The sequence below is a fragment of the Plutella xylostella genome, chromosome 23 (genome assembly GCF_932276165.1).
Source record: "Plutella xylostella chromosome 23, ilPluXylo3.1, whole genome shotgun sequence".
Lineage (NCBI taxonomy): Eukaryota > Metazoa > Arthropoda > Insecta > Lepidoptera > Plutellidae > Plutella > Plutella xylostella.
The window spans coordinates 4135263-4155879 of record NC_064003.1 but is presented as its reverse complement, the minus strand read 5'-3'; the positions used below and the strand labels follow the sequence as shown (position 1 = coordinate 4155879).

At 40.8% G+C, this 20617-nt stretch overlaps 1 protein-coding gene across 1 annotated transcript in view; it reads right to left on the bottom strand.

The window, feature by feature from the left end:
• Positions 1–9313: 9313 nt before the first annotated feature.
• LOC105388960 overlaps positions 9314–20617 on the bottom strand; it is a 147751-nt gene continuing 136447 nt past the window's right edge. The window contains exons 3-14 of the mRNA XM_048629372.1: positions 20465–20596; positions 17981–18158; positions 16805–17056; positions 16253–16501; positions 15744–16003; positions 15410–15548; positions 15029–15169; positions 14511–14668; positions 14157–14227; positions 11348–14070; positions 10787–10936; positions 9314–9559 (exon numbers count right to left, since the gene is read on the bottom strand). Of these exons, the coding sequence (XP_048485329.1) occupies positions 9317–9559; positions 10787–10936; positions 11348–14070; positions 14157–14227; positions 14511–14668; positions 15029–15169; positions 15410–15548; positions 15744–16003; positions 16253–16501; positions 16805–17056; positions 17981–18158; positions 20465–20596 (4696 nt within the window). The 3' untranslated portion in view covers positions 9314–9316. The remainder of the gene's footprint in view (positions 9560–10786; positions 10937–11347; positions 14071–14156; positions 14228–14510; positions 14669–15028; positions 15170–15409; positions 15549–15743; positions 16004–16252; positions 16502–16804; positions 17057–17980; positions 18159–20464; positions 20597–20617) is intronic.

Sequence of the window (20617 nt, the reverse complement as noted above, 5' to 3'; positions counted from 1 at the left end):
AAATGTAAGAAATAATTTAAGGTTTACACAAATTCTACTCGTATGAGACAGTACAAATATACCTAAGCAGGAACTGTTCTTTTTTGATGTTGGTGCGGTGACAAAGTAATCTGAAGAAATATGGCACCAACTTCAAAAAAGAACAGTTCCTGCTTAGGTATATTTGTACTGTCTCATACGAGTAGAATTTGTGTAAACCTTAAATTATTTCTTACATTTTAGTGGTTTTTTGAAGTCGGTTTTTGAATTTTTTTAATTATTATTTTATTTAATTGTTTTTAGTTTATTTGTAATAATTTTCAATCAAAAGTAAGGTGCAAATGATACCAAAATGTCCTACTAATCAATACGAATCATTCAAGCCTAAACACGAAGTAGTTGCTATATACCGTTGAGGAGTTCCCCTGACTGCCTTCCGTTTCCATCATCAGATCAGCTCAAGGTCACCATCATATTTTTTTGTTATAAGAACTATATTTACGTTCTTAATTTCATTAGAATCGGTTAATATGTGCCCAAAATTGAAATTCATACCCTGTTTTTACCCCTTTACCCACCCTTGGGGGTGAGATAAAATTCTGAAAAAAAAATGGGACCACCTGGAAGCTCAACCCAATACAACAAAAAAAGAATTTTCAAAATCGGTTCATAAACGGCGGAGTAATCGGTGAACATACATAAAAAAAAATATAAAAAAAAAAAAAAAAAAAAAGATCCCGACGAATTGAGAACCTCCTCCTTTTTTTGAAGTCGGTTAAAAAGGCAATTCCACTTGTCTGAGACAAACTAGGATCAACAAGACATTCCAAAATAATTCAGGGTGACATGCAAGCACCTTTTAAAATATAGGGAATTCAAACACAAAGTCCAAGTTTGTTCCAGATTTGGTATTAGCTGATGAGGAAGATAAAAACGCTAGTGGAGCATACTATCAGCCTAGGATAATGTGGATTCTCCAGGATAAAGACAGATGTCACCATTTTTCCTTAAAGATAATCCTTGGAGCAGTCCCTTCAAGAATGCAAGACCAGGAGACAAATGGCTTTTACCATCTCACTCTATGAAAAGATACTCAAATGCTATCTTCAGAACAGCTGAAGGCGTACCTAACCAATGCCAGCGCTTGTGAACCAGATGAAATTGGTTCCACGAGCACAAAAGCACTTGGCGAACAAGACCTCAATGACGCTATTAATGACCCAACCCGAATATACGATACCGACGAAACGCGCCTCCACATTTTTCCAAAGACAGGCAAAGCCACTTCATCACTAATTATAGTGGTGAAGTGGCTTTGCCTGGCTAGCATTGGCTAGCACCCTCAGCCGGTGCACCAACACGCCCTTCAATGGCATTATGAACGGCCAACGGATTTCAAACAGAACGGTAAAATTGTCTCTCAAGAAATGGGGCATTCTTCTATAAGTTGTTACCACCACCAACACCCCAGCCATTTGGAACCGATACCACAACTATCCGGAATCCACTGGCAACGCTATACCATAATTGGCGGACACATTAGTCCAGCAGCGAAAAATGCAGAAAGTACAGCGATGTTCTGCTTCAGTGACGCCTCTTCAACGAGGAAAAGATTCCCTGTCCCATTTGCAGAAATGACTACTCCTGTCTTTGGCCAAATACGAAAGGTCGTTTCAACAGCATCATAAATATTCCAGTTGAATCCTCAACAAAGTCATTGAAATTCCGTAAGTTAAGGCATTCATCTTTGTATCCTGAAAAACTAACCCCCAATATCTGATTCGGTCATAATTACAATGGCTAGCCTCAATGACTCTTTTAGCCGCACTGAAAGTCTCTGGGTGGGGTTTCAGCAATAATGAAAACCATCTGTCTCTGGTCCTACATCCCTGAAAGGACCTGCGGGAAAGGGCCTACTTTTCCGGCGGGGAATTTATGTTTTCCCAGGCCGACAATACACTCCGCCACGATTCCTCCTCCTCATCAGTTGATACCGAATATGGAAAAGACCCGCTTTAGCGCTTGGATTCGCTACTTTATATTTAAGAAAATGCTCGTTTCTGGCACCATGAATGCTTCATGGGCCTGTCCCACTGATCCTGGCTTGTTCCGGACAAACAAAATCGCCCTTTCTATGACTTATCTGAAGGTACTACATTGGGGCCTCTTAATCTCCCTGAAAGCTGTAAATTTAAAATGCGTGTTCACTATGTGCATGTGTGTTTATTTCTTTGTATATGAAGTATTTAACAAAAATGCATAAACTTGTGTTTTTAATAAATAAATGGTTGATTATTAGGATTAAAAATATCATTTAAATTATGCATTAAGCTGATGAATTAATTTAATGCACTTTTCAGTTAAGAAACCTTGAGCAAAAGTAATGTATCACACATTAAAAGAGGCGAGAGGATCGGTACTATTACATGAAGTAATCAAATAAATAATAATAAGATTTAATGATAATTCCATTTTTAAACCATCTTAAATTGGTGGTCAGTTACTGGCATCGAGTGTGGTCAGTTACTAGATTTTAGTGGTCAGTTACTGGGAAAATCACTACTTTTTGTTTACAAAAATATATAAAAAAATTAGTAACTTCTACATGTTTGCTATTTACTCAGGAATGTAGCTCTGTTATTCTAGTTTTTAAAACAAAAATCGGATTTAATAAGCGATAAGAATTGAGCCCGCTACAGACAAATTACTGGAACAACTCCCTTAAGGTGGTCAGTTACTGGGTGTTTTGCCCTAAGTACTTCAATTTAGATACCTAAGGTACCTAATGCAAAACACTTTACAGATAAAAATAAGTAATGCTTTTAGTCCGAATCATACGAACGGAACCCAGTAAAACATTGCTGTAGCTAGTCCTTAACCTTCATTCCGTAGTGCCGACCGGTTGGAAGGAATCGTGTGAAAAATAAACGTTTGTTGGCGGCTACCGCGTTACTAATATGATAAGCTGTGCAGTAGGAGGTGCACCTAGGCAAGACCTAGGCACGCTAGGGCAAAACACCCAGTAACTGACCACCTTAAGGGAGTTGTTCCAGTAATTTATCTGTAGCGGGCTCAATTCTTATCGCATATTAAATCCGATTTTTGTTTTAGAAACTAGAATAACAGAGCTACATTCCTGAGTAAATAGCAAACATGTAGAAGTTACTCATTTTTTTATATATTTTTGCAAACAAAAAGTAGTGATTTTCCCAGTAACTGACCACTAAAATCTAGTAACTGACCACACTCGATGCCAGTAACTGACCACCAATTTAAAATGGTTTAAAAATGGAATTATGATTAAACCTTATTATTATTTATTTATTTGATTATTTCATGTAATAGTACCGATCCTCTGGTCTCTTTTAATGTGTGACACATCACTTTTGCTCAAGGTTTCTTAACTGAAAAGTGCATTAAATTAATTAATCAGATTAATGCATAATTTTAATGATATCTTATCCTAATAATCAACCATTTATTTATTAAAAACACAAGTTTCTGCATTTTTGTTAAATACTAAGAACAAAGGAATAAACACACATGCACATAGTGAACACGCATTTTAAATTTACAGCTTTCAGGGAGATTAAGTGGCCCCAATATACCTTCAGATAAGTCACAGAAAGGGCGATTTTGTTTGTCCGGAACAAGTCAGGATCAGTGGGACAGGCCCATGAAGCATTCATGGTGCCAGAAACGAGCATTTTCTTAAATATAAAGTAGCCAATCCAAGCGCTAAAGCCGGTCTTTTCCATATTCGGTATCAACTGATGAGGAGGAGGAATCGTGGCGGATTGTATTGTCGGCCTGGGAAAACATAAATTCCCCACCGGAAAAGTAGGCCCTTTCCCCGCCGGTCCTTTCAAGGATGTAGGACCAGAGACAGATGGTTTCCATTATTGCTGAAACCCCACCCAGAGACTTTCAGTGCGGCTAAAAGAGTCATTGAGGCTAGCCATTGTAATTATGCCCGAATCAGATATTGGGGGTTAGTTTTTCAGGATACAAAGATGGATGCCTTGACGAACGGGATTTCAATGACTTTGTTGAGGATTCAACTGGAATATTTAGGATGCTGTTGAAACGTGCTTTCGTAGGTAAGTATTTGGCCAATTACTTTAGACGACCGAATGGCGTAGTGGTTAGTGACCCTGACTACTGAGCCGATGGTCCCGGGTTCGATTCCCGGCTGGGGCAGATATTTGTTTAAACACAGATATTTGTTCTCAGGTCTTGGATGTGCCCGTAAAATGGCAATAGGCCCGCCCCCTATTACATTGGGACTAACATACAGTCTGGCGAAAAGTGGGTGCAGCAATGCACCTCTGCCTACCCCGCAAGGGAGTACAGTAGTACAAGGCGTGAGTGCGTGTGTGTGTGTGTATTTGGCCAATGACAGGATTAGTCATTTCTGCAAGGGGGACAGGGAATCTTTGCCTCGTTGAAGAGGCGTCACTGAAGCAGAACATCGCTGTACTTTCTGCATTTTCCGCTGCTGGACTAATGTGTCTGCCAATGATAGTATAGCGTTGCCAGTGGATTCCGGATAGTTGTGGTATCGGTTCCAAATGGCTGGGGTGTTGGTCGTGGTAACAACTTATGGAATAATGCCCCATTTCTTGTGTGCCAATTTTACCGTTCTGTTTGAAATCCGCTGGCCGTTCATAATGCCATTGAAGGGCGTGTTGGTGCACCGGCTGAGGGTGCTAGCATTGTAGTGATGCTTTCTTTTTCCTATTTTGCTGAAGTGGCTTTGCCTGTCTTTGGAAAAATGTGGAGGCGCGTTTCGTCGGTAACTTATATTCGGGTTGGGTCATTAATAGCGTCATTGAGGTCTTGTTCGCGAAGTGCTTTTGTGCTCGGGGAACCAATTTCATCTGGTTCACAAGCGCTGGCATTGGTAAGGTACGCCTTCAGCTGTTTTGAAGATAGCATTTGAGTATCTTTTCATAGAGTGAGATGGTGAAAGCCATTTGTCTCCTGGTCTTGCATTCTTGAATGGACTGCTCCAAGGATTATCTCTAAGGAAAAATTGTGACATCTGTCTTTATCCTGGAGAATCCACATTATCCTAGGCTGATAGTATGCTTGAAGCGTCCGTAGTCGAGCGGGCCTCAGTGATCGTAACTGATCGCTGAGGTTAAGCAACAACTGACACGGTCAGCCATTGGATGGGTGACCAATTTCAAGTGGTGCTTTTCTGGACGCTTCCGTGCTTCGGACGGCACGTTAAGCCGTGGGTCCCGGTTGCTGCTTCGGTAGAAATCGTTAAGCCTAGTCAGAGGCCTTCGGGCGGCTTGAAAACATCTGACAGTCGGGTTGCCCATTTACCCGACAACTCTCTCAGCACAAGCTTGCTTGTGTTGGGGTCCACCAACCCGCACTTGGCCAGCGTGGTGGACTAGGCCTAAACCCTTCCTTTTTTGGAAGGAGACCCGTGCCCCAGCAGTGGGGACGTAATGGGTCGTGATGATAGTATGCTCCACTAGCGTTTGTATCTTCCTCATCAGCTAATACCGAATCTGGAACAAACTTGGACTTTGTGTTTGAATTCTCTATATTTTAAAAGGTGCTTGCATGTCACCCTGAATTATTTTGAAATGTCTTGTTGATCTTAGTTTGTCTCAGACAAGTGAAATTGCCTTTTCTATACTTTTTTTGCTATCTTGGCGCTTCTTCATCTCGCTGAAAGCTGTAAAAATATATCATATATAATAATACCAGTAACTGACCACCAATTTACCCAATAACTGACCACATATGTCAGTAAATGGAAGGAGTGAAGATAGAATGCTCATATTTTGACACAAGAAAATGGCACATATGAGCTTTAATATTACGTTCTTATTTTGCCTAAATTCAGCTTCAACCAAAAATCCCAATAACCGACATAGGTGGTCAGTTATTGGAAAATCGCTGTTTTGTCGTCCAGTAACTGTCCACCCTATTAAAAACAATCAAACGGGAAATAACAAGCTGAATCTTATCAAAAACGTAATCTTTATAATTAAATCTATATGGTATAATTTTTTCTTTCAATGATTTAATTTTTTTTCATGGTAAATTTTACGATCAAAAAATTCACTTACCTTAACAAATACGTTAGTCACAACTGCAATTTACTCGGTTCGCGCGCCAACTGAACTTTTTCGATCGCTCACTATCCATCTGTTGGCGGCTGGCAAAATCTTTTGTATCAGTAATGCTCTCAACGAACCACAAAATAGACTGGAGGTTCACTAGATGGCCCTGCTTGGCTATATTTCTTATTTATTGGAGTTGAAGAGGAAGGTGGTCAGTTACTGGCACATGGTCAGTTACTGGGTGTTTTGCCCTATATGTAGTTTAGATGTTAGACCTTATATTGTAGGTAGGCACATCTGGATGCCTTAGTAGGTAAGTACAATAAGTACATGCCTAATTTTATTGCCTATTTAATGTTTAGTAAGAAGAATTCGTCTAATCATGGAGATGGTTACAGTAGGTAGGTTACTTAACCTACGTGGGTGCTAGTTACTAGGGTGGTGCTAGGCTAGTCAAGAAACTATCGCGAGTACCTAAGTATCCTGTTTAATTGAAATATTAATGCTTTAAAATGTAGATAATGTACCTAATCAAAATCAATGTGGCTAAAGTCATCATCAGCCATTAGGTAAGTACTTAAGTTTCGCGGGTTGAAGGGCGTGCCATGCTGCGTTGGCAATTGACACTAACTTTTGTTTGAAATTACTTAGGTACCTAAAAATAGATTCCTTATCCCTAATTCAAAAAGCGTTGCAATATTGAGGGTACACATAGCTTCAGAAGTTTTTCTTATCTGTAGCAAAATGGCCGCCGGGGGTTCGTGATGCGTATCTATCTGCCTGTCTGAGGTAGGTTATTGACTCTGTTATCTATCGCTAGGGATAGATAAACTGCTCCAAGTGATAATAAGTGTTGGTAGCAACAAAGCTTAGAAAATACATATTGTTTGTTAGTTGGATAAAATTCGTGGCTACCCTTCCAAAATTGTAGACAATAATGTTCACTATGTCGATCTGAGTCAACCCCTTTTAGCTTACCGAACCCTTTTTGAAACATCCTAGGGTCTACAACTCTATATACTCACATAAATGCTATACCTATACAAATATACTCGTATGTAGATAGTAACAAGGTACTTTACATCAGTCGGAATAAAAAAGTAAGTAAGTACTTAATTAAAAGTCATGTGAAATTTCGATTAGGTTTATTATTACATCAAATGCATTGCATGTGTACAGTAAAATAATAAATAATGGTGTGCTGCAACCATGAAACAATCTAGATAACTAGGTATAGGTATCTACCTAGTTTTTTGTTATGAGGTGATGGTATGATTGGGAATAGTCTGTCGCTTAAACAGTGATTATTATTGATTTTATAGGTATGTTTCTCTATTGTAGTTTATATTGGCTGTTAATCAATAGAAAAATAAAAATACATAGGTAGAAAGAGTTCCCTTTATTGGGTAATTGGGATATTACTTAATATACCTATGTTTTTCCCAGAAACACGTTTTAAAAGTGCCTTTTTACCACTGATTATGCTGAACAGGGAATGTTTTCAACACAGAATAACGTAAAGTAGGATCCATATTACTTAACTATAATATGAATCCTATCTTGTTCGAACTTTAACAATGTATTTTTTTAGGGTCAATGTGCTTAATATTGGCCTACATTCAATTTAGTGATATTTTGATTTCGGCGGCTAGGAATATGATAAGCGCTTATCATATCTATTGGTCAGATACATTTACGCATTCCTCGCATCACACATTTATAGTAAAAAGGCAGCTTAATAAATAAAAACAACATATATTATTAATTATGAAAAAATGGAACGGAATAAACATAAAATTACTATTTAACTATATAAACCAATTACTCAATCAATATAGTTAGTATCTGTAGCTTAACCATAAACTATTGCCAAATTACCTCTTTTAATTGATGTATAAAATGATTTGTGGTACGCAAAGACACTACGGTTGTATAAAACCCTCGTGATTAATTTATTGTGTAATGTAAAGGTAAATAAAAATAAAATATATAACGTGAAAAAAATACATTTAAGATTGGATTGTCTTTGGTTACTTTACAGAAAAAGGTACAAATTGAATGGATTAATACTACATGTTAGAAAGTGCTCGTGAAAATGACTTTGTTTTCATAAAAAAGTACATAACTACTGAAATTGCACGAGTGGGTTTTTACACCCGTTTCTCAGCTCAACACCAGCGTAATATCAACATAAAAAGGCAGCTAAGAAATAATAGCAATCAAATCACTGGTGCTTCTCAGTACCTACAACAACCACAATTTGATTCATTACGTTATTCAGTCGCCTTTAATCATCCAAATTAATATCAACAGATTGAAACATGCATTATAAATAGCACCAACATCTTAAAATCAGCAATCCATGCCAATTGCTGGCAACATTTTTGCAAAGGAATAATTTTGACTTCTAGCAACACCAACAGTTTAGGTATTTTAATTTTAGTTAGTAACATGTAGGTATAATATTATGTAGTATGAGAAATACATTTTTCCAGATATAAGTTTATAGGTATACTTATTAATGATATTTAAGACGATATGGTTAGGTAGACATTGAAATATATGAATCGATTACATGTTGATCTGCACCCTATATCCGATCACACATCTTACTTACAAGTATATTACAACACTTTAATATTATGTAAAATATAATAGATATGTATAGGAAAATCAATTATTCACTATGGTAACACTCATGGCCTACGGAATAATTATTACGTAGAACATGACAATAATGTGATGCTTACCCTATTAACTAACGAAAGAAAATATATTAATAACAAATTTAAACGTTAACGTATGTTAAAATTTACAATTCTACAACTAAAATAGAAGAAGTTTCAACTTTTGTTTTATTAATATAGAAACATATAATGTACCTAATTTTATTTGGTCTCTTTTTAGTAACGGTTACATTCATCAACGTAAATAATTCACCAACAAATAGTTTAACTAATTGAAAAGCTACTTGGTGTAACATTATGCATCTGGCTGAAAAAAGTCCATCTTAGGTTTTGGTGGACATCGTGACGTTATTTAAAACAATAGTTAGTTACCTACACAATTCAGGATCTAGCGATTCCAATGCTAGTTAGATTACCTAGAGTCCGCGCAGGAACCTAGGTAATACGAAGTTCTATCGCCTTCGAATCGTTAAGTTAGAGCCATCCGATCGTCCTAATAAATTCTTTAATGTGTTTCTCTTAAATATAGAATACAGTTTTTGGTTTTTAGAATATGGTTCATTTCTACGGAGAAAATACTCTTAAACTTCTTAGGAGAGTGGCCAGTACGTTAGCTAAGCACTCGGCTCTTAGTGCCAACTGTCCTTCTAGTGTGGAGTTAGTCTCCTGGTTCTTTATCGCATTATGCTCGTGTATAATGTGGGCCATCTCAGCCCCCGCCAGGTCTTTGAACGCAGCCGTCACGTCGTGAACACGTAAAACTAGGTTTCTTGTTTGAAGTGGCGATGACGTATGCCTGCTGAGGGCCTGGAATGGATAAAAATGACATATTAGGGTCAATTTATACTAGTACAGAGTCGAAGCGCATCGAAGCGTCTCAATACCGAACATTACAAATACAACATTAACTCCACAGCATAACGCACACATTGCTACCGAGATTTTAAAAAGTCGCGCGCATTCTTCGCGATTCGCGCGTCTACGCGTGACCAACGCAACCAACCATTCGTGTGGCATTGCTTTAGGCCGGGGTCTCCTATTTCTCGTCGTAGGTTGCGTCCAGCGTCACGCCGTAGGCCGCGTCACGATGCTCACTACGTTTACGCGCCAACGTCGGCGTGTGAGAGAGACCGCATCAGTACATTTCTATAGTGAGCATCGTGACGCGGCCAACGGCGTGACGCTGGACGAGACCTACGGCGTAAATAGGAGACCCGGGCCTTAGTTGTGAAGAATTTGACGCTTAGCTGCGCTTCGACTCTACCCCAGTATAAATTGACCCTTAACAAATGATCAGAGCTGGTAAAGTTATCTTAATGGCTTATCATTGGTTTTCAAATATCCAAGATATGTTTTTTACCAATATCTCATTTAAGTCTCAACGAGTAACTAGCTGGGAATGCCTATAGACTGTTAGATGGTAACATTAAGGCCTGGGTCTCCTATTTACGCCGCAGGTCGCGTCCTGCGTCACGCCGTAGGCCGCGTCACGATGCTCACTATAGAAATGTACTGATGCGGTCTCCCTCACACTCCGACGTTTGGCGCGTAGATGTAGTGAGCATCGTGACGCGGCCTACGGCGTGACGCTGGACGCGACCTACGGGGTAAATACGAGACCCCGGCCTAACAATACTTACTGCTTAAAAAAATACCTCTGCGCATTCATGTCGTAGGCATGGTGACCTGGCGACTTCAACAGTGATTTTGCTTAATCCTCGACAAACACCTGTTTAAAAACCCCGTGATATATTTTATACATAACTACTGCTTAAGCCTGAATACTGAACATGCTCATCTTAGCATCTGGGCCTCTAGTACGGGATTTGCTATTTTTGAAAACTAAAAAGTTGACCTACGTTTTCTCCTGTCATCTGCATACATTATCTGTCAAAAGTTTCATGATAGTTTACGCTAGAGGCGCAACTTAGTATGCGAGAAAACGTAAACTTTTATAGTTTTCGTCAAACTATTAAACCTGTGCTAGACCCCCAGAGTTTCACTAACAGTTAACCATCACTTTCAGTGCCTCACCTGAGCCAAGTCGGCGAGTCTCCGCAGCGGCGTGAGGCAGTCGGCTAGGGCGGCCGCCGCCCCCGCGCCGCCCGCACCCAGCCCGCCTACGAGCGTGCGGGAGGCGCCCACCAGTGACACGGCGCAGGATGTGAATTCGGACCGGGCTCGCTGGTGACAGAAGATTATGCATAGTATGTAGAATATTATGGTAAGTAAGTCATTTTTGTACTTTTTTTTATAAACTCGCTTAGAGAAGTACCTAATTATGTTCCTTGGGCTCGCTGGAAACAAAATGAGTAGTTAGGTAAGTACTTGTAACTTGTTCGCTTGTACGTCATGGAAAGAAGGAGGGATTCGGATTAGCAGGGTGCGTCAAATATATCGGACGGTCACTCAAGCTTTTCGAAGTAGGTAGCTAACCTGCTTCGTATCGTATGATTTTCTTACAAGTCTGCTGGACCAACAACTTAAAACAAGTCAGCCAGAAATAGTTGGATGAGGAAAGCCGAGTTCACTTCGTAGGTACATACTACCTCGCCCGTCATCCCATATAGAAAAGCTGCAAAAAATATGACTAACCTGAAACTTAGCCTCGTCGATATCCTCCCCACCGCCGTGCGCGTGTTGGTGCGCGCAGGTCTGCGCCACGAGGTGCAGGCGTTGCAGCAGCCCCGCCACCGCCGCCTCCGTCTTGTAGAGCAAACTCTCCAGAGACACCACGCCGTTGCCCCCCGGGAACTGCACCGACGGCGGCGACGGCGGCGTCGGGATATCATCCATAACTTCATCCTTAAACCGCACGTGGTTCTGAACTTTAGGCGTCGGGCTCGCACTGTCGTGACGTAGATTCTTCCGGTCTAAAGGAGGACTGAAGATCTTCTGGTCGTGCCCGGGAGCACCGTTCAAAATGTCCGGCCGATTGCTGAACTTCCGGTTCATTTGCGGAGAGCATAAAGATAGGGCTACAGACATCTCGCTGTTCTTCAAGATGGTGTTTTGCGTTTCGGAACTGGATCGCACGTGCCGGTTTTGCAGTGTCATGGAGTTGTAGGCGGGCGTGGAGCGGACGTGTCCGTTGCCGACGCTCGGTGACTCGTCGTCAGTGACGCGGCTCTCGTTCTCGAGGTTCCTATAGCTGCTGAGGTTGCGCTGGAAGTGCGGGCTGCCGATGCTGGCGAGGCGCTGCTCCGGGTTCCGCGTCGGCGATTGGTTGAGTTTCTGCGAATTTTTCATTCGTAAAACTTCCAAGCTCGGCACTGGAGGGAGGGGCGGCTTTTTGGGAGGCAATAGCAGTGGTGGGGGCGGTGACAGGACTCTAGCCTCGACTCTCGGGGGCAGTTGCGGCGGGTGGGGCATGCTCTGCTCGTTGAAGTCGCACACTACTTTGTAGTTTAGCTTCTTATTGTTTAATGTATTGAAATGGTTCGTTGGGATCTCGATGGCGGTGAGTTCGTTGTTGGGGCACGTGAATGAGTTGGAGCGGGGTCGCGGTGCGGGGGCTGGAGGAGTCTTTGGAGGTCGATCGGGAGGTTTGGTCTCGTTTTTTCTTCTCGGAGGTGGTCGTATTTCGCAAACGTCAGGTATGGAATCTGACTTTTGAATTTGAGCTTCAATTATTTCGTTCTCATCACTACTCTCTTCTTTATGTTTATCTTTGCTACAACATGAGAACATACCTTTTCGTTCTACTGTTGGATACTCTATAACGTGTGTTGCATTGCCATTGGCTTGTTTCTCAACAACACTTTTCCGTTTCCCTTTAGGAGAGTCTGATTTTCCATTAGACTTCTTATCTTTATCCTTTAATAACAGACTATTTCTAGCATCACTTAAAGTTTTTGCCGTAAACATATTCCTAATTTCACTAACACTTAACGTCCCTCTAACTACTTCACCATTGGCAGGTTTATTACTAGTGTCATTAGTTTTAGTTTCTTGCTGTTGATTTGAACTAAGATCCCTATCTAACGTTGAGGAGTTTGACCCAGGAGGCGGTGGAATGATGTATGACATGATTTCTTCAGGGGTAAGCTCGATAGCTGGAGTGACTCTTACGGTAGGAGGTTGTATAGTTACATTGGCTATGAATTCTTCAAGTGTCGACTGTTTATCACATTTGGTGTCCTTGTCATCGGCAAAGGATGGTGGGACCATGGGAAGTATATGAGGCACTTGAGTCCCAGTATCTAGTTCATCAGGAGTTTGAGGCGGAGGTATCAAAGTTAAATCTATAAGCTCTGTGTTTTCTTCCACGGGATCTTCGTCGTACGAATACGGACTAACTTCCACACATGGAATTACCTTCTTATCTTCTTTACTACTTTTTTCTCTTAATTGCTTTAGGTATTCCTTCAAATTTGGTTCTCTACCATCAACAGTAGGGTTATCAGGACTGTGCAATCCAAAGCTAGTCCTAATTACTTTATTCGGTTTGGTTTGATATTTGCGAATAGGGCTATTTGTTGGCGTGTATAAAGAATCGTTATCACTTTCAGATTGCGATAAATCATTGTTCAATGCTAGCAAAGCATCACTTAGTCCACAATTATTCAAGATGGCGCTAAGTCCCTGCGACTGTCTTCTGCTTAGATCACTATTATTGTCTTTTACCTTTTCTTCTGGTACACTTAAACCATTCAATCCTTGATTGATCGTTTCAGTTAAGAGAAGCAAAGAATCACTATGTTTTAGTATACCTGGTGCATCATCAGTCGTAGACATTTTACTATTATTTGATTCGGAATCACTTTCTTTATCTACACTAGTTTCCTGTCCCAAAATTTCATCTCGTATCGACATATCGTCGTTATAAATATCACCATGTTCTGTAAGATACTGTTCAGAGTTTTCAACAAGCTTCTGCATTTCGGCAACTCTTCTTAGCACTTCTTCGTTTCTAGCTTCAACTAACCTTGGATTATTACTAGCGTTCTCTAGCAATTCCATTGATAGTACACTTTGAAGATCGAAGCCCATACCATCATCTAGATAGCAGGCATCGTTCGGATCGAAAAGTCGGAACTCTTCGTTCCTCTTACATTTCTCAAAGTGGATGTCGTGACCTAGGAGACCAGCTTTATCGAAGCCTATTAGAGGACTGGAGTTATTACTGTGGTTTCTATTCGTGATACTAGCATTCATGTTGGTATCTAAACTGGATTTAGCCTGGTCCGGCGTCGAGTGGTACGGGGGAGGCATGCTGAATATGGCGTAGTGTTTCTTCGACAGCACAGTCGGGTCGTCGAAATTTATGTAACTCCATTTCGCTGGAACCACGTTGTGTTGCGACAAATATGGTGGAGCTGAAATAATAAAACAACATAATTTTAATATCGTTGTTACGTAATACTTGTTTAAATAATGCTCAAGTAAATATGATGAAATTTACCTATATCTTCATTAATTGGTTCCCTTTCTTGCTCAACGTTCAGCTCTTTACCAGTTGCAAGGCGATAGTATCTGAAATTTAAGATAAGAAAAGGTTATTAAATAATCAATTACGGATATAAACTACGATATCAATTTGGGACATTTTCGATTTCTTATTGTCAACTTTTACCTAGTGAAAAAAGTTGCTTCTTCCTTCCTGGCCTCGGTTTGTAGGTACTTGTTTCTGAGGTTATGGCCTTCTAAAATTGGATTGGATCTACCAAACCTCCCACATTTCAAACCTCTCGACATTGATTTATCAAAAATTTCTTTCTTTCATGTGGTCGGCGATTCAGTAAAACGTAAAACGTACCCAGCTATGACGAGCGGCATCTCGGCGGCGTCGCGCTCGTCCATGAGCAGCGCCAGCACGCGGTCCCGCGCCAGGAACACGGCCACGTCCGCGCCGCCCTCGCCCGCGCGACGGACCAACACGCTAGAGACCTCGTCTAGGGGGGCTATTTGTTGAGGCTGGAAGGCGTGGACAAATACGGTGGTCAGAGGTTAGAGCAGCCGTTAAGGTTCCGTGAGAGGCCTTTAGGGAACCGAGTACTTCAAGAATACAGAAATCAAGCATTTGTAGATCAAATAGGAGTATGGCAATAGGTTGAAGGACCAAAAAAGAGATGTCTAGAAAAAGTTTAGTATTCAAGACCCACTGGAATAATAGTTTTACATTATTTACAGCTTAGAGGAATGATCAGTTACATTTTTCAACGGTCAACATCGATAGGAAATCATTAAATTTGAATTTAAATAATATTCACATTTGAAGGCACTTATAGTTTTGGAGAGATCCATCAACAATCTAAAGTTATTTAATTCACTCACCACTGAATTCCGCACTCCAACTATTTGACTAAGTCCAAACCGAGGCGAAATAAGTAGAACTCTTTCAGGTCTTGTACTACTGAAACACTTAGCACCATAGCTCGGTAGACCAGACACTATGTCTAGGTAGTGCAGCTTGGCCTGAAAATATAAATACAATACATTAGAAATGAATGATCAATAAGTATATTCGGAAAATTATTAGTATTGGCACTTGTTGTTCTTTCCTACGTCCTTACAGGTTAATTTTTATTATTCCTTCTTATTTAAGTACTATAGATTAGCATTAAATTTACACGGAACTTCATAGCGCTTCTATATTGTATTGGTCCTGTTTCAAAAATCACGACATTAAGAATAATACATGAAAATCTAGCATACCTGTAACTGCGTCAACTGCCTCTGGCTGCCGGTCATCTGCGAGTTGAGCTTAAGGAAGTGTCCTATCAGTCGCCTCAGCTCTTTCCGCTTCATCGTCTCTAGCAGACCGTTGGGGACGAAGCGCTCGAGACCAAACTCTCTGAAAGTTAGAAAACAATTATTTTTTTTTAATTAAAAGAGGTTGTTTGGTAGAGCCGCTTGTTGGCTGCTTTTTTGTATTGATTTTATTTTCATAAGTTTTTTTGTGGTGCAAATAAAGAGGATTCTATATTAAAGTCAGAGTCATGATGATGAAGACAGTCAGTAGGCATGAATAAAGCAGAAGTGTACTCACTCAACAGCTTTAACAGTAAGCTTAGCCGGCGACAGATTATTCGCCAGGGCATGCTGATGCATGTGCAGCGCCGCCAACCGCAGCGCCACATCTGGCTGCAGCTCCGGAGCAAAACGCTCCTGAGCCACGTCGTTGCAACACTGCATGTAAAGGTAGTCCAGCGCGGCCAGGTCACGTTGCGCGAGCTCGGCCGCTGAAGTAGGCATGAAGACTACGCGGAACAAACACCGCATCTTGTGGGCACCGGGACGCGCAGCTATCTGGATGTGGTTAACGGGTTTTATCAGATTACTGTTGAGGTTTTTGAGTTCGTTTGCAGCGGTTTCGGGCATGTTTTAATATAAATAGCTAGTATATAAGTAAACATACCGGCGTTTGTATATAATAACACCATTAATTGACGTAACTCACAACCTCACGAATCAAAGCTCTACAATGATATTGTTTCATATACTTAGATGATTTGTTAATGAAATAGAGTATAAAAAGAGTATGGCAATCAATCTTACCCTCGCTAAAGTTTCCTTAGGATCTAGTAGCGCCAACTTGTTTCTTCTTAAACCCTTAACGTGTTCCACCACCAGGCTAAAGTGCTCTTCTGCAACAATTGTGAGTTTGTCCCGAAGGCTGGCCACCACGTCTGCTACTGTTGTCGTGGTGTCGTACTTGAAAGACTTGGTTTGGCCGTTCTCGAGGAATACTTTCAAGACGTTCGCCATAGGTGGGAGGCAGAGATCACCGAGAGAGAACGCTGATGGCTGGAATGGACACAATCAAAATGTTAAAAATCATTTAGATTTACCGTGTTAATTACTGATTATTTTAGCAAAGTAATATTGGACCATTAAATAATGCCCTTATCCTTATCACTTCTCAAATTATGAATCAATTTTTGTAAACAGTTTACAATTTACCGCTGGAACGACAAGAAAGGAAGAGATCAGAGTGTTGTAGAGCTCTCTGAGACTATTAAGGTCTGAGCGAACATAATTACCAGCATTTCATACAATTTTAAAAAGAACGTAAAAACTTAATTCATAAAAAAACTACTCTACACTTACAGGATACAACGGAGACCCATTCAGCTGCACCGAATCGGCGAAGCGCACCCGCGGCGGCCGCGCCCGCAGCCTCGCCCTCTTCGCCGCTGACAGCAGGGCTGACCTCCTGGCGCAGCCGGTGACCCTGGCCGGCTGGCACACTCTCAAGGTCACGCGGTCGCTGCAGGCCCGCACGGCGGAGATCACGTGCTCCCGGGCAGCCAGGCTGACGTCTTCGCCGTTGACGCACAGGATTTGGTCGCCTGGTTCGAGCTGTGGGTTGGGTTTAGTTGGATTGGTAATGTGTTTGGTGTTGTAATCGGTTTTTAATAAATAAATAAAATTATGTGTATGATTTATTGCAGTTTGTTCCAATTATTCATGAGTCACTCTTTATACCCAAATAACAAACTAATGTAGAGCAGAATGTAGAGCAAAAACAGAATGTAAATTAATTAGATCCACCTCTACATTTCCTATATGCAGCCCTAAATTTCAAATGTGCAGCTCTACATTTCTAAAACGCTGCTCTACATTACCAATTTGTTGCTCTACATTTCGTATATGCAGCTCTACATTTATTATATGCAGCTCTACATTTCCTATATGCTGCTCTACATTACCAATTTGCTGCTCTACATTTCCTATATGCTGCTCTACATTTCCTATATGCTGCTCTACATTTCCTATATGCTGCTCTACATTTCTTATATGCTGCTCTACATTACCAATTTGCTGCTCTACATTAACAATTTGCTGCTCTACATTTCTTATATGCAGCTCTACATTTATATGCTGCTATGCTGCTCTACATTTCCTTTATGCTGCTCTAAGTTTCTTGTATACTGCTCTACATTTATTATATGCTGCTCTACATTTCCTATATGCGGCTCTACATTACCAATTTGCTGCTCTACATTACCAATTTGCTGCTCTACATTACCAATTTGCTGCTCTACATTACCAATTTGCATCTCTACATTACCAATTTGCATCTCTACATTACCAATTTGCTGCTCTACATTTCCTATATGCTGCTCTACATTTCCTATATGCTGCTGTACATTTCTTATATGCAGCTCTACATTTCCTATATGCTGCTGTACATTTCTTATATGCAGCTCTACATTGCCAACTTGCTGCTCTATATTCGTTAGATTCTGCTCTACATTACTGAAACATTTTAAAACCACAAACCTTCCCAACGCTAGGCGAGTTATCCGTCACGAAGCGCACTAACACGGGTTTCTCAGACCCCGCCACAAACCCGAACCCCAGCTCCGGGTGTCTCTCCAACACCACGTCCCTGGGCGCCGGCGGAGACTCGCTGGAGAAACCCTCGGGAGCCACGTAGGTTGTCGTCTTGTTCACATGGCTGGAAGTAGAGAGGTTATTGGTGAATTGGAGGCAGTAAGATTGTAGGTTGGTCGTACATCATACCATAGACTAGAATTATTATCATCATTCAACTCGGTTCAAACAATTTGGTAGTTCTGAAGTTGCCAGCGAATGCAAACTTGCAAACCACCTTTTTTTCTTTCTTGATTATTGATTCTTTCAAAGATTGATAGTTGGACAATTATTAGTTTGATTGACAAAGCACAAAATTAAGTGTTATCGCAGCTAACTTCAAGAACTATCAAGTTATTTGGACCGAGCTGCACAAGGCTTGCTTTTTAAATTATTGAATCAGCCCAAAATATAAGGTTGTGTTGAGATTGTTTATTGTTTCTCTACATTCTTCTGTTGTCGATTTGACAAACAACATTCCCTCTTGCATCAATATAATAGTCATTCAATATACCTAGTAACCTACATACCTAATACGTTGATTCGATAGAGCGGGCCTTTATTTAGAAATTCTATTTGGAATCTACTGTAAGTATAAGAAAATCATTTTCCGAAGAGTGAAGGAAATGTAGAGAACAATCATGTGAAAATTGTTTGATGTAGAACTGCAGAATAAGATTTATTGCGAGCATTTTAAAGGAGATGGGTCGGAAATGGAAAGCTTTGCTCACTCATGGGTTTCCGCGCCTGAATATTCTATCAAACCCTCTGCGGGCCCAATTACTTTGCAGAAAACTTAGTTTTCCACTAAAGTAGCACCTTCGCAAGAACCGTAAAAATAAGAGGACCACACACGAATACAAATTGGACTATTCCGAGAACATCTCCCGAGTTATTATTATTGAGATGCGATCATAATATTCAGTGAGTACAGTGAGATGAGAGAGAAGTAGAGAACACGTCACGTTCTTAATTCCAACGCTAAAAGAGTTACGTTTGAACTGAAAATTATATAACATTTCGTGTAAATATTTCAAATAAACCACCGATTTTCAGAATTATCAAATAAAATTCCTCTCAAAACACGTAGCACGTTTAAGGATAACTGGAGAACGTGACTGCTCCGAGTGTTTGTCCCGAGATTTACTTTGTTATTAGATGCCTATTGGGCATATTGTTTCCAGGGTATCTATAGAATAAACTGAAAGCTATCAGCCATCGGCGCGGCGGAAGGCGTTCTTATTTCCGTACCTCTATAAAAATCCTGAATATTGTAGATATTTTTCTTGGCCATCCTAAAGTTTTCCATATTTAAGACGTTCGTGACGAACGTATCAAATTGACACATCTCAATATGCGGTCTGTCCCTATAGATACAAGAGATAATTATGTCCCTAGTCGTGCCGACTCGTGCCTAAAGACCTGGTTAATATTTCAATTTAAATAGAACCTATTGAACACAACTCTGGCGAAATATAACTAGAGTACAAAGGCTGAGTGCGTTTTTTTTTCTCAATAAAAGCTCTAAATATTTTTTTCACGAAAAAATAGTGAGAAGTTACCATAATTTATAACAGTAACCCGCATTTCCACACTCTATTAGCTGGTAGGTTGCCAGGGGATAAGATAATATTCATGTCGGTATCAAGCGCAAAGTGTTTCGCAACTTTTAACAGCGTCATCCTTCAAAACTTATTTGCGTTGTACACGAGAAAGCGACTCTACACTAGATAAGAGAGTTTCTTGTAAAACTGCATTATGAAACTAAATCCCTAGTTTTAAAGGAGCCGTGCTAGTAACGAAATATTCTGCCTAGTTACGGAGGAAAGAGTAGAGTAGGTACTTGTGTTCCCGAGTAGAGTTTATTGGACATCCCTGCGAGGAATTTAATAATGGGCTGGCGAGCTTTTTCCCGGGAGTTTAGGTTCGCCTTAAAATGTACATACCCGTTGAATACTGAAATAGGAAGCTGAAAATTGATTCATGAAAGTAATTCCTTGGCATAAACTGTCCTTCGATAGTGGTAAGCCAAATGGGGGTGATTTTGGTTGATGCTCTACATAGAATTTTTTTTTTTTGTGTTATATTATGTTATGTAAGTAGCTTACAATACGCCATTAACACTCCCTTTCAGTTTACTACGTTTGCCACAACCTGAAGACCTAACACGGGCCGCAAGATGCGCACGCTAAGACGTGACAAAAGTTTTCCGTCGCGCTCTCTCTCTAAGCCGCGCCATGATAGAGAGCGCGACGCAAAACTTTTGTCAGGTTGCGTGTCTTGAGCCCCGTGTTACAGCCCTTTCACACCGAGACAATTCGTGTTTTTGGACGAATCGTCACTGACGGATCTAGTGTGAACGGTTCTGTATGGACAGTCAGGTAAACTTACTTGATGTAATAAGGCTTCCCCCGTATGTCCAGGGCCTGCTCCCAGCCGTAGGGCAGCGGGTCCTCGGCCTCCTGCGGCTCCAGCGGCCAGCACTCTGCCGGGGGCAGCCACCCGGCCGTGCGCGTGATGTGGCTGGAAGGAGATGGAGACATG